Source organism: Monocercomonoides exilis (genome assembly GCF_001643675.1).
Source record: "Monocercomonoides exilis strain PA203 chromosome Unknown scaffold15-1837935, whole genome shotgun sequence".
NCBI lineage: Eukaryota > Preaxostyla > Oxymonadida > Polymastigidae > Monocercomonoides > Monocercomonoides exilis.
The window spans coordinates 807,176-820,928 of NW_027150560.1; the positions used below are offsets into that span (position 1 = coordinate 807,176).

General features: G+C 36.3%; 1 protein-coding gene across 1 annotated transcript; it reads left to right on the plus strand.

Annotated features, from left to right (window-relative positions):
• Window positions 1-2,780: 2,780 nt before the first annotated feature.
• MONOS_15439 (uncharacterized protein) lies at window positions 2,781-11,788 on the plus strand (the record flags this gene model as incomplete). Its single annotated transcript, XM_067868315.1, has 2 exons — window positions 2,781-7,314; window positions 7,386-11,788. The coding sequence occupies 2 exons, from the start codon at window positions 2,781-2,783 to the stop codon at window positions 11,786-11,788; spliced, it is 8,937 nt and encodes a 2,978-aa protein (XP_067729966.1).
• Between the last annotated feature and the right edge of the window lie 1,965 nt (window positions 11,789-13,753).

Below are 13,753 nucleotides of genomic sequence, written 5' to 3' on the forward strand. Positions count from 1 at the left end.
GAATGTTTAAATTATCATTATTAAGAAATGGATTTTATTTTGGTGAAGTTTCGTAAATGGGAACAGAAATTTGAGCAAAATATGAAAATTTTTATTTATTTGAGAATCAAACATTTGCGACTTTTCAAAAAGAATAATCCATATATCTGTGTTAAATAAAAACTGAATCTCATTTGAACATTTTTGTCAATTAACTCATCAAACTTTATCTCTTTACAAAAAAGAATAATAAAACATATTAGACACAAGAATATGTGTATGGTATAAAATTTTGTAGATTTGTTGACAAACATAATCAAATGTGGTACAGTTTTTTAAACACAGGTATTAAACATTTGCGACTTTTCAAGAAGAATAACCCAAGTTGTTGTTATTTGAATTTATAATGTGTGTTGATTAAACAATTTGGCATTGCAAATTTTTGATGAGGAAAAAATTATAACATTATGAATTTTTTGTCCCCAAAAAATGAAAATTTTGAAATTGAGTTTTCAACTTTTAACTTTTGACACACACAAAATTTACAAAGAATTTTAATAAATATATTATTGCTCATAATGTTTCATTATATAAACACAAAATAATTATCTATTTAATATTTCTTTTGTTGATATTTGGATTTTATATTAAAAAGATGAGGTGTGAAAACTGATGGAAATAAAGAGTTTCTCAAATTAGAAAATAATGAAAATATATAAAAAAGAAAAGTTTGAAAACAATGCCAGCCAGAAAAGCACTGAGTGCCAAAAGCTCGTGGAAATACGAGCAAAACATTGATCAAAAAATAGAACTTTAAAAACTTAAATTTTTCATTTGAAGAATATGTTTTCTAATAAATGTAGCATGCAATCTTTTAATAGCATGTCATTTGTCTTAAAATAATTCTCATTGAATACAGGCTTATTTTTGAAGCAATAAAAGTCTAAAAATTAGGATCTGATAAAAAAACTGTATGCTGATCAAAATCCGACCCAATTTTTATATATTGGTTTTATTTTAATTTGTTTTGTTTGATCCAAGCAATCAACTTGACAAACTTTGATCATGTTCATGGTTTATCGATTAAAGTGATGATTTTTGAAGAAAGTCATTTTTCAGGGAAAGGTTTTTTTTTCTGTTTCATGCATTGAAGACATTTTTAAACATTCAAATTGTAATTGATTCGCGAATGTCAACATAAAATGTATGAGATAAATATATAACAAAGGATATTTTTGAATATTGATTATTTTGATAGAATCGAACTTTTTTAAAAAATATTCAGCAGTTTTGAAATTGAAAAATTCAACAAAAATAATAAAATTAACTTCGAAATGAATTACACTTTTGAAATAGTTGATTTGGATGTTTGTTCCAGTAATTAAAGAGTTTGCTTTTGCAAATGAAATATTCTTTCATAACAGATAATGAATGATTTTGTGAAACTTGGAAATGTAATAATCTTCATTTCAAAAGAAACAATCATTCTTCTTTGTGAACATATTGCACTTATTTGTTTTTTATAAATTTTATCCTTAATATGTGAATAAATTGCTTTGAAAGAAAAGATTTGCTTGGGATAGAGCAAAAGCGCTTTGCAGATTAAAGGGATTAATTTTCTGACTCAAGAATCTTTTCAATGATGATTTACAAAGATTTCCTTTATTCGCTTGAAAAAGTGGGATTCAATGACAAATGATGCCTTTGACACAAAAACCTAATGAAAAACAAATAACTCATTGGTAACAATGGCTACACCATCAAAATTGAAGGTTTTGCATTTATTTTCTTTATTTTTTCAAATATTTATTAATCTTTTGTTTTTGATGAAAAGTTTTGAAATTATTGTCAAAAGAATCAAGAGAAAAAAAGATTTCAGGAAAAGTGACGAAGAATTTGAGTCAATGTTGTAAATCGCTTCTTTTTTCTTTCTAAAAGATTCATTGATGAACGATGACTATTTTGCGAAAAAAGAAACGAAAGCTCGAAATGAGATGTTTTCCAGTTTGTTTCAAAACAATCATAAACAAAGAATCAAAAAGGAGGATTAAAAGAAGAAAACACATCAAAAATGAAAGATTTGCGCTGCACTGGAAGGAAGACCATTAATGATTGGGAAGTATTTTTTTTTTTTTTTTGGAAAAGTTGAATGCTTTGAAGATGAAGCATGAGCGACATAAGAAAATGGAAAAAGTGAAGATAATTGAAATAAATTTGACAAAACAACTCAGAAGAAATAATGAAGATTCTGAAATAGCGAATGAAAAAATGATAGAAAAGGAAGAGAGAAAAGAGGAAAAAATGACTTTTAAAGGAATTTGAAATGAAGTTTTCAAAACAAGAACGGCTTTGAAGGGATGGAATTATTGATGAAAATCAGATTCACTTCTCAAACGAATAAGACATCTCTTTGAACATTTGAAGTTTGTGAAAATGTTGTTCTTTTTTTATTCCAATTTCATTCTTTAAATATTTCAAATGAAAATATTTCCTTTTATAGCTATTCTTCTTTTCATTGAAAGGAAATTCCTCCATGAAGAATTAATCGTTGGAAATGATCTTTGGAGGAAAACATACTTCATTCAGATCGAATTTAATAAAATATATGTGATTCAATAGTGGTGAAAAAGAAAAAACCAATCTTTAACAGCAAAATGATAAAATTATTTCTTGATAGAATAATTGAAATGACGATCGGTTTTTCAAATAGAAGAATGGCAAGAAGAATCAATATTGATAAGAGTTCAAAATAATCGTTTAATTAAATAAAATAATGGTAAATAATGACCCATTATTTCCTTATGACAATGATTCTTTTGGTTTTGGCTGAGTGCTTGTGTTTCACTATTAGTGGCATAGATTCAAATGATGCACAAAGGAATGGACATGAAGAATATCACATTCCTGCTCAGTCTGAAAGTCATATTTTGGAGCAGGGAAGTGTTGTTCAACTGTTCTGCAAAATACACAATTCTTCAGTCGAATTGAAGGAAATAATGTTGGAAAAGGAATATGATAGTGTGGCATTTGACATTCGAGCAAAGTCATTCCTGCGCCTTGATGACTGCTTGTTGATGAGAAAAAGAGGACTCAATGGGCATTTTATCTTCAATGAAGGAACATGTGAAATGATAAACACTTCTTTGAACACAGAAAGAAGAAATAACAATTGTGAGTTGATGATGAAGAGTCTTGTGCAGATGGAAGGAGAAGATTCATCGTTGTTTGTGAGAAAAAGCGAGTGGAAGGACATTGTGTTTTGTGGGAGTGGAAGTGTTTTGAGAAATGGAGAAGGAAGTTTTGAAGGAATCAAAAACTGTGCTTTTACAAATATCACAATGAAATTCATGGAAACAGATGAAGTGCCAAATGAGAAAGTTCCAATGATGAAAATGAGTTCAATTGAGGATTGCCAAGTTGAAAGATCGGTGAATGTGCTGGAGGGAGGGATTGTAAGTGGAACAGAAGGATCTGTTTTCTTTTACTGCAACAACTGCACATTCCTCCACAACGAAAGGGTGGATTGGAGAGTGGGAAATACAGAAAGAAATTCAACAACTCAAACACAGACATATAAGAATGCTGAATGGAATGAATGCTCAGCTCCATGTGGTGGAGCACTGAATGTGCATGACAATTCAAATGCCACATTAACTGTTGAAAATTCATCGTTTGTGAAATGCAATGCAACATCCGAAAGAGGTGGAGGAATATATGCATTGAATATTGCTGAATGCACTGTGAGACATTCCACATTTATTGAGTGTTATTGCGTTTCATCAAACCATTTTGGAGGTGCAGGAGCAGAAATTTCCGGAATGAAAATCCAAGTTTTTGTTGAAAATTGCTTTTTCAAAGATGGATGGTCAGGAGACGATGCAGGAGGACTTGGAATTTGGAGTTCAAAAGCAAACAAAACAAAAGATTGTGTTTTGGACTGTTCATTCATGAATTGTAGTGGACACGATCCAAGCAGCTCTGGGGGTGGGGGATTAATAACTTGGTATCCCGTTGATAAAATTGTTGCGAAAAATTGTTTGTTTCAAAGATGTTATTCAGCTTGCCATGGAGGAGCCATAAGCATCAGGATAAATGGATACAACGGAAATCTTTTGTGGTTTTGCTTTTTCCACGAGAATACTTCCCCTCTAGGAAATGATATTTATGTTGATGACAACTTCACAAATTCTCAAGTTGCTTTCTGTTATTCAACGCGAACAGAAGGAGTGAGATATTATGCAGATGGAGATAAAAGTGATTGGCTTCCAAACAACTTCAGCAAATGCAGATTTGTTGCTTCAACTCAGACACAGCCAAAAGCAAAAGACACATTCAGTTGCGGGTTGAATGAAAGCTACTCATGCCTCACAATCAGCCATTGCCTAACACAAATGATTGTTGGGTTTGTGGAGGAAATGAAGGTGTTGAGTGGAACAGTTGTTGAAGGAAAAGAAGTTGTTGTTGGTGGGAGAACAATCTCTGTGAATGGAGTTTCGCCAGCTGGCTCAGCCATTGAAACACGATTTGAATCAAATGGATTGAGTCTGTTTTGTGTTGGAACAGGAGAGTTGAGTGTGAGCGATCTGTCTGTGATTCACAACTCATCAGTTGAAAATAATCGAAGAAGCAGATTGTTTGAGGTTCAAGGGTCTGGTGGGATCAATTTGGAGAGAATGAATATATCGATGGATGCAGATCATTCAGAAGAGAGGAGCATTCAGAACTCACTTGTGGAGATGGAAGGGGGAGAGTTGAAGATGAAAGATGTGAGATGGTCACAAACATTCAGCACCACAAGTGTGATGTCTCTGTCTCAAGGATCGCCTGTTTCATTGTCTCTGGATAACTGCACATTCAGCAACATTGTGAGAACAACAGCAGGATCATCGCTGATAAGTGTGAGTGAATGGTCATATTCAATAACTCTTGAAGGATGCACACTTGATGGGTGTGGGAGTGAAGCCTCTGAGTTTGGAGGGGGTATGATGGTTGAAGTGGGGAATGTTGGTTCTTTGACGATGAATGGAGGCGTTGTGAGAAACTGTTATGTCTCGACCATCCAAGGCAGAGGAGGAGGGATTGGGCTGAAAGTGAGAGATATATATGCAGAGTTTCAGATTTCATCAGGATTTGAAGGGAACAGAGCCAAATGGGGAAGTGACATTTTTGTTGACTCGATCAACTTGGAGTCAACAGCAAAAAGTGAAAGGATCGCATGTTTGACAGCTTCGTTTGATACGAAGAGAAAGATACAAGGATATGAAAATGGGGATGAGTCGTTCCCAATTCCGATGTGCGTTTATTTGATTCCTTTGCCAGATGAGATCTTTGTGAGCAATGTTGATGCATTTGATTATTTTTATTGCGGGTTCGCTGAAGTCCCATGTCAAACTCTGAGTCATTGTTTGACGAGGCAAGAAGAAGAAAAGAAGATTGTTGTCGATGGAAAGATTGAAGTGAAAAGCGAGCTTATGTTTGACTCCTTCAAGCACACAATCAGAGGGAAAGATGAAAACAGTGGATGGAAGGTGATTGACGATTCTGATGGAGTGAAAAAAGGAATGATAACTGTGGATGCAAATACGAATTTGAAATCACTTGTTTTCTCTGTTCCATCTGCTCTTCCAAATCACGAATCATTCTTCAGTTCTGCCTCACAATCATTTTCACTTGAAATCTGCTCACTGACATTTCAAGACTCCCAATCAGCCTTATCTTATGTGTTTTTGTCAACATCAGCAGGGAAGGTTTCTGTTTCATCGTTGAATGTATTGTCCTTGACCATTGGGAATTGTCCGTTGATTTCTCTTGATGGAAGCAATGCTGCTGGAACATTCACATCCATGAGTGCTGAGGATATGAGCTCGACAGAAAATAGTGTTTTGTTTGGAGTGGCGAATGGAGCATCTTTTTCGATTAAAGATTCAACATTTTCGGTGAAAGCATCTTCGCAAACAGATTTGCCATCAGGAACAATAAGAGTTATTTCCACAAATTCAGCCAAGTTGTTGAAACTGACAAACAATACGATGAGTGGTTTCAGAGGAATTGAAGGAAACGGAGGCGCAATGGGATGCACACTTGGGAGAGATTGCTCTCTGGAAATTGTTGGAGGGATGATGTCAGGGTGCGAGAGCAATGGGGGAAATGGAGGAGGGTTGTGGGTTGAGATGAAAGAAGGATCATCCTTCACTGTGGGAAACATGACAGATGCTGACCAAATGCAAGAGACGACTTCAAATGATGAAGGCAACGTGCTCCAGCTTTTGAGATGCAAGGCAACACAAACAGCATATGGAGAGCGTGGATATGGAGGTGGGATTTATCTTCATCTGGATGATGGGGCGAGTTCATTTATTTTGAAGGATGTTTCATTTTCTGGGTGTGATGCAAGAGAAGGGAAAGAAATCTTCATTAACTCATATGATCTATCGAGTGTGATTAGCATAAGATCGATTGTATTTAATGTTGATTTGAATAACTATTCAAAATTGAATGGATTTGAGAGATCAACATTGAATGAGACATTTGCCATCCCGCTGGTGGTGTATCTGTGGGATAACTTTTCAGGGTCTGCCTTTGTTGGAGGAGGATCATTGAGTTATGATTTTTCGAAGTGTGGATATGAGTCATTTCCATGCCCCACAATCGCCAAGGCAGCATCAGTCCACTTTGAAGGGAAGAAAAAAGATATAACCATTCTCGAATCATTTGCCTTTGAGGATGAATTGAGCTTGAGGACAGATGAATGGAGCTTCAAGGGAGAACAGAATGAGATGAAATGTGGTATCGCTGATCAGAAAGAAGGAATGCAAAACGGATTGATTGAGAACACAGTCGTAGCATCTGTGACTGGAATTATCTTTTCTTTGATTCGATCGCTTTCATCTCATGAAAGTGTGTTTGAATGTCATTCAAGGAAACTCACACTGAACAAATGTGGGATGGAAGGAGGCGCTGATTCTATTTCAACAGTGTTTGTGAAAGCTGTTGGAGGGGCTGTAGAAGTGAGTGAGTTTTCAACAAAGGACATGAGAATAGGAGATTCATCGTTTTTCATTGTTGATGGAAGTGTTAATTCAAGGCCTTCACTGAATATGACGAACAGTGATTTTGGAGAAATCACGTTTGGCAATGGATGTGTTGTTGAGTGCCACAATGGAAATATTGAAGAGATATCAGGATGCACATTTTTATCAATTTCTCGTTCGAAGGGAAGTGGAGGATGTATAAGTGTATCGAACAAGGATGACAGTGGAGATTTCAAAGTTGAAATAAATGACTGCACATTTGAAGGGTGCGCTATTGAAGGAGAAGGAAATGAGATTGGAGGAGGTGCATTTTTTATGAAGCGTCTGCAAGCACTAACCTGTTGATGAACAAGTGCAAGTTTTATTGTTGCTCAGCTCCATATGAAGGGGAAGGAGTTGGACATGGAGGAGGAATAATGTTGAGCTTGTTGAGTGAATCGGGTGAGACAGATTTTGTGATATCCTCTCCAACTTTTTCTTCTGACAAGCCAAACAATGCAAGGTTTGGAAAGGATTTATTTGTTGCATCTCCATCGCTTATCAGCAGTATCAAGAACGAAACGCTGCCATTTGTGAAAGATAGACTGGAAATACTGACCGAAGACTCGATGAGAGGGTATGATGGAGGAAATAGAGAGTGCGCAATCCCACTGATCTATTTCTGGAAAGAGGTTGGATCGAGTGTGCATGTGGCGCGGGAAGGAAACAATGTGGTTGTGTGTGGGCTGTTGGAGTATCCGTGTGGATCTGCTGATTATGGGGTAAAAAGAGGGAGCAGCTTAGGGATTGAATCTATTGCAGTTCAGGGGACTTGTGATGTGAGGAGTGAAATGAGTGTGGGTGGGATGAGATTGGAAGGAATAAATAGCGAAACCGACAAAATCATGTTTGTGAAAGCAATTGAAGGATACAAGGATGCTGTTGTTGAATGTGAAGGAGTTGTTCAATTCAAAGAAGTGGGGATTCTGATCCCAACCGCCTTCGATAGCGAGGCAAATATCCTCATCCAGACAGGTACTGATTCAATCAAAACGACTATTGCAGGATGTTTAATTCATATGAGTGACAATGCTGAAGGTGAATTGACATTTGTATTGATAAGTGCCTCAAAAGGAATCGTTGAGATTGAAAATACAAACATAGCAGGATTCTCAACGATGCATGAGATAATGAGCATATCAGCTGATTGTGTGATAATCATGAGTGTTGTGACATTTGAAGAAATTTCATCGAGTGGGAAAAGTGCAATTGCGATGAGTGAAAGTGATATTCCTGGAAATGGAAATGATAATGCAGAAGAAGAGTGGAATATTCAATTTGAGCAATGTTCATTTTTGAACGTGAAGCACAGTGTGTCAAGCAACCCTTCATATCTTTTCTGTGATGTATCGAATGAAGTGAGGTTGAAAATGGAGAACTCAACAATTGATAAATGTGGATCGACAAGCTCGAATGAAGGAGGAGGAATGTTTTTCCTTCTCAATGAGTTGGGGAGACTGGAAATGAACCACACGAATGTGACAGACTGCTTCTGCTCGAACAACGGGAGAGGCGGAGGGATATTTTTGAAATCACAAAGTGCAACTCAGAGGGAATTACCATTTGTGTTGTCGAACATCACATTCAAGGGGAATGCTGCACTGAAGGGGAGAGATGTGTTTGTGAAGTGCACAGACCTTGACTCGCAGATAAGTGAATCACAGTTCCTGATAAATTTTGGAGAGCCGTTTGTGAAGGATCTTGCGATATGGGGATGCACAGCAGACAATTATGGGGATGAAGAGGATCTGCTGGGGAGGGTGTATGTGTTCAGGAGCGAATTCATATTTGTGTCATCGATTGTGGGGAACAACAGCAACAGCAAGAACTGTGGGGAAATGATAGGTGCATGCTCATCGCTGAATGTTGGGGTGAGCCACATCATCCCTTCAGATTATTCACAGCTGTTTATTTGGAATAAGACGACACTAACTGGCTCATGCTCAGCTCAAAAAGTGACGATCAAGTCGATGGAGGCAAGCAGGAGTGCTGAGATAAAAGTGAATGAAATCGATTTGGCTGATGAAGAAGCTGTGAGAACTTCAGAATCTGTTAGGTTTGAGAAAGTTTCATTTGTTTTTGGTGGAATGCAGAATGTTGTCTGCTCATGCTTAATACACCAATTGAATGGATCTCTTATTCTCGAATCTGTTTCATTCTCGTCAGAGAGCAGGACAACAGAGAATTCACAAACACTTCTTGACTGTCCTCTGTTGATTGTTGAAAATGGAATATTTGAGGCTTATCGATGTAGTATCGGGCATTTGGTATTTTCGAAGCCTATGTTCCAGATATTGAATTCTGAAGGTTCAATATTTGACGAGCTGGTAGTGGATGATGTCCCATGCAAGAGTTCAGTGATTGAATGTGGAAAGAGTGAGAAAGTGAGCATTTCAAAGTTGACAGCCACAAATATCTCTTTGCAAAATGAAAGTCTGATCTCATTTGAAAATGGTCATTCTTCACTCGTTTTTTCATCAGTGTTGTCATCGTTCACAAATATCAGCAGATCATCATCTGGGTCTTGCATTATTTGCATTTCTCGACCAATAACTGGCTTTGAGATATGTAATTGCTCTTTTCGTGAGTGCTCATCGAATTGCGTGAAAGGAAGCCAAGTGACAATTACATTGACTGAGAATGTTTTGATGGATTCGTGTACACTTGAGGGAAGCCTAATTGATAATACAAAAGAAATGAATGACATTACTGATGAAATGTGTCGGTGGAATAGTTCGATTGTTGATTTCTCAAGCAGTTCTGTGATGATGAAAGACACAACAATCTGCAACTCCTCAAAGGGAGGGATAACAGTGAGTGGAGGATCCATGATGATTGAGAAAGGAGAGCTTTTGAATAACAATCCATCAATTGAAAGGTATCCATCATTGAGAAGAAACATCATCTGCTCTGATTCTGCTTCACTGTCTATTTCCAGTTTGAAAGGAGGAGATGGAGTTTTCCCAGACATATCGATGTGGATATTGAATGAGGGTTGTCTGCTTGAAGGGATTGTTTCTGAAAGAGCATCACCATTCTTCATTCCAGTGTTGGAAAGCGTTGAAGCAAGGGAGAAAGGAGAAGAGGTGGAGGTTGTGTTCAAAGGGAAGCTTCTTCTCCCATGCAGCTTGTCATTCATGGTTGTGAAACAGTTTGGAGAAGAAAAGCAGATCGAAAAGTTTATGTTTGATGAGAGTGGATATGTGTCGGAGACAGAAGTTGAAGGGAGATTGGCAAGGGAGATGATAAGCGAGGCAGGAGATGAGGCAGAGGTGAGAGTGAGCATTCTGTTTGGAGATGCTGACAAACAATCATCGACTGATTCTTTTATTCTGAAGAACAGAAGTGAGCCCAAAGCTAATGGAGATGAAAGGATTGTTGAAGGAGGGAAAGAAAGGAAATCTTATTGGCTGTTGATTGTTATTATCATGGCAATAATCCTTTTTATTGTTCTCATCATTGCAGTTGCATTTATTGTTCGGTGGAGGAAAGTGAAGGAAAGAAATGAGGAATTACAAGAAATTGTGAATGATAACATCAGAAAAGATCCTAAGGCGTTTGAGATGGTGACGATGGAGATGTCACCTGAGGAGCAATGGAGGAGAGCAGACAGGGAAGCAGAGAAGAAGAATGAGGAGAGGATGAAGAAGAGAATATATGATACGAACATGCAGCACTCTGAGTCATCAGAGCATTTGTTGAGTGAAAGTGGTTCCACTGAATATATATTGGGTAATGATTCAAACAAGATCCCTCAATGGATGTTGGAAAAAGTTGATGAAGAAGAGATAAGGAAGAGAACACCATCACCATCCATTTCTTCGACATGTTCAACTGATTCAGATTCCACATTTGTTCGAGGGGAAGATTTGTGCCCGACCACATCGTCGATGTCGAATCTGGTGGATGCAATGGCCTGTTCATCGCCTCACGAGAAACTGATTGTGGACTTGAGGGATTCGCTGTTCATGCTTTTGCATGGGCTGAACAAGACAAAAGAGATGGCGATTGGCACATTGAAAGAAAGAGAACAAACAGCTGCCCAGATCCTGTTCTGGGTGGCGAATGGGGCACTCCACTCCTTTGATGAAATGGAAAACCATCTTCAATCTCTTTCCAACTTGAGCCCTCACATTGTTCTTTTCTCCGAACACATGGTGATCTGCATTGTGATGCATTCAGACTTATTGTCAGATGATGACTCAGATTCATCCTCCATCTCATCATCAACTGTTGTGACATCTGCCAGTGGTGGCGATGATGATGATGAAGAAGACTCCCTTCCCTCATCAGCCTTTGAGGATGAAGATAGTTTCAAAAAAGAGTGCCTGAGGTGGAAGGCGCCTGAGCTGCAGATGAAAAAGAAGATGGGAGCAACAAAGGAGTCAGTGTCATTCTCGATTGGGATGATGCTGTGGGAGTGCCTGACCCTTCAAATCCCGTTTGGGGAGTATGAGGCAGAGGTGGCTGGACAGAAGATAATGAATGGGGAGCGGCCAAAGGCGGAAAGTGTTCGAGGGTTGTCGATGGGAGGTGTTGTGGAGCAGTGCTTGTTGGAAGAGAGTGGGAGTCGTACGACGCTTGTTGAGCTGAAGCGAGAATTCATTAAACATTTTCCTGTTGGTGCAGTGATACTCACTGTTTCAGATGCAATTGGTATTGGCAGCGAGACAGATAGTAGAAATATAGTAAGTGGAACGATGGCAGAAGAGAGCTCACTTGGCTTGAGCATGCAATGAGCGTATTGGGAATAAAGAAGTTGAGCTAATAATGTGCATTGATGAGTTCCAAATAGTCACTATGTTACGAAGGATTTAGAAATCATGGAATATGTGAAAATTTGCTGTAGGTATTTGGGATGGATGAAATAGCAGAAACATCTGAGAAGAGCAAAGGACGTGGCTAAATGAATGTGGAAAAAGGAAATTTTAGAAATGAAATTCTTTATAAAAAAAGAGCAATACAGCAATCATACGGATGGCGTTGTTGTATAATCAAGCTGTAGTATATTTAAAACAGGAAGTTTTTTAATGCAGAGTTTTATTAACATTATTATAATTATTATTATTATTATTTGGGGGAAAAATGAAGAACAGTTAAAATATAAAATAAATTCAATAAAAAGTGAAATTATTTTTCTTCTTTGGCATTCGTCTGCTCTGCTTGAGTTTTCTTCATTTTCTTTGTTGAATTTATAATTTATCCATTATTCTTTTTCACTTTATCTTCGTCCAATAATTAATTATATATATTTGGAATAATCTTGATCCCAGTAATCTTTTTGTTGTCTTTTAATTAAAAACAATATGTTTTCTTTAACTACTTATTCTTTTCTTCTTCTTCTTTGCTCCATAAAATTTATCCGTTGTTTTATTTTTGAGATCTTGAAATAAAAATCTATTCGGGCCAGACTTAAAATAAATATTTGTGTGATTATTTTTGATGTTATATTATTTCTAATTAAATTTTCGGTTTGAATATTTCTCCTTTATATAAACAAAAGAACACTTAAAAGAGAAAAGGCTAGAAAAACATTATCATGATTTTTATTTCTGCTTTTCATTTGTTTTTAAAACAGTTGTTGTAAAATTCTCAAATAGAATACAAAATCTCTTCCCAACGACAAATGAAAATGAAAAATTGACACCCCGAAAAAAGTTATGATTTCAAAAATAATCGCCCATTTGATGACTATGTCAAGCAAATATCTTTTCAAAAAGCTTCCCTGATTATTGAAGAAATAGTTGCAACTTTCAGATCTCAAAAAATGTGGAGATGAGCTCTTTCTTTTCAAAAAAACCAAAAATGGGGTTGAAAAAATTATCTTAAATACAATTCATTTTTGAATTCTGCGAAATTTTCACGATAATGCGGTTGACGGAGATGTAATGAGCAACAAATGAAAGAAGCGATGCCAACGTTATCCTTGTTGAGCAAGGTTTAGTGTTGAACATGAATTTCAGAAGAACAAGATTTGGCAACAACATGTCATCTTTTATTCTGCTTTCCTTTAACTTTTCTTCTTTTATTACTATAATAATAATAATAATATTATTATTATTATTATTAAGTATCTTTCACGTGTTAAATAAACAGTTCTTATCATTCACTACTCATTTTGGTATCAGACATTCATCATCTATTTTTAAATAAGAAGCAATTTCACTGGGACATAATCAAATATTTATCGATCTATTTTGAACAATAGCTGTTTATAGTTTCAAATGTATCTCATATTAAGTTTGGTAACCAAATGAGACTTTAAAGAAGAAGCATGAGGAAAAATCCTTGGTTTGAGCAAGAAACATATTGCATTATTTGAATGATAATAAAGAGATCTTGCCCATATTAAAGACAAAAAAAAGGAGAATGATTTTGAAGACATGAAGTTGCTTATGTTCGTTTTGAAAAAAATGACTTCAAAATATCTTGGTGCAAATGGAGAAGGTCCTGGAACCAAAATTATTCTTCCCACTATATAAATTATTGCCATTTTAAAAATTTGTCTACGGCAAATCCTAACCCTAAAATTACACAATAGAACCCAAAAACAACATTTTGTCCTTTCTTTGGGCAAGAGGCTACATAAAGGATACACACTTTTATTGTTAAATCTTTGAATAAATAGCTGAAAAATACAATGTTAAGATATTATAAACACGTTAGGTAAATAATAACCTGTTGATCAAAACTCAAAATGATTG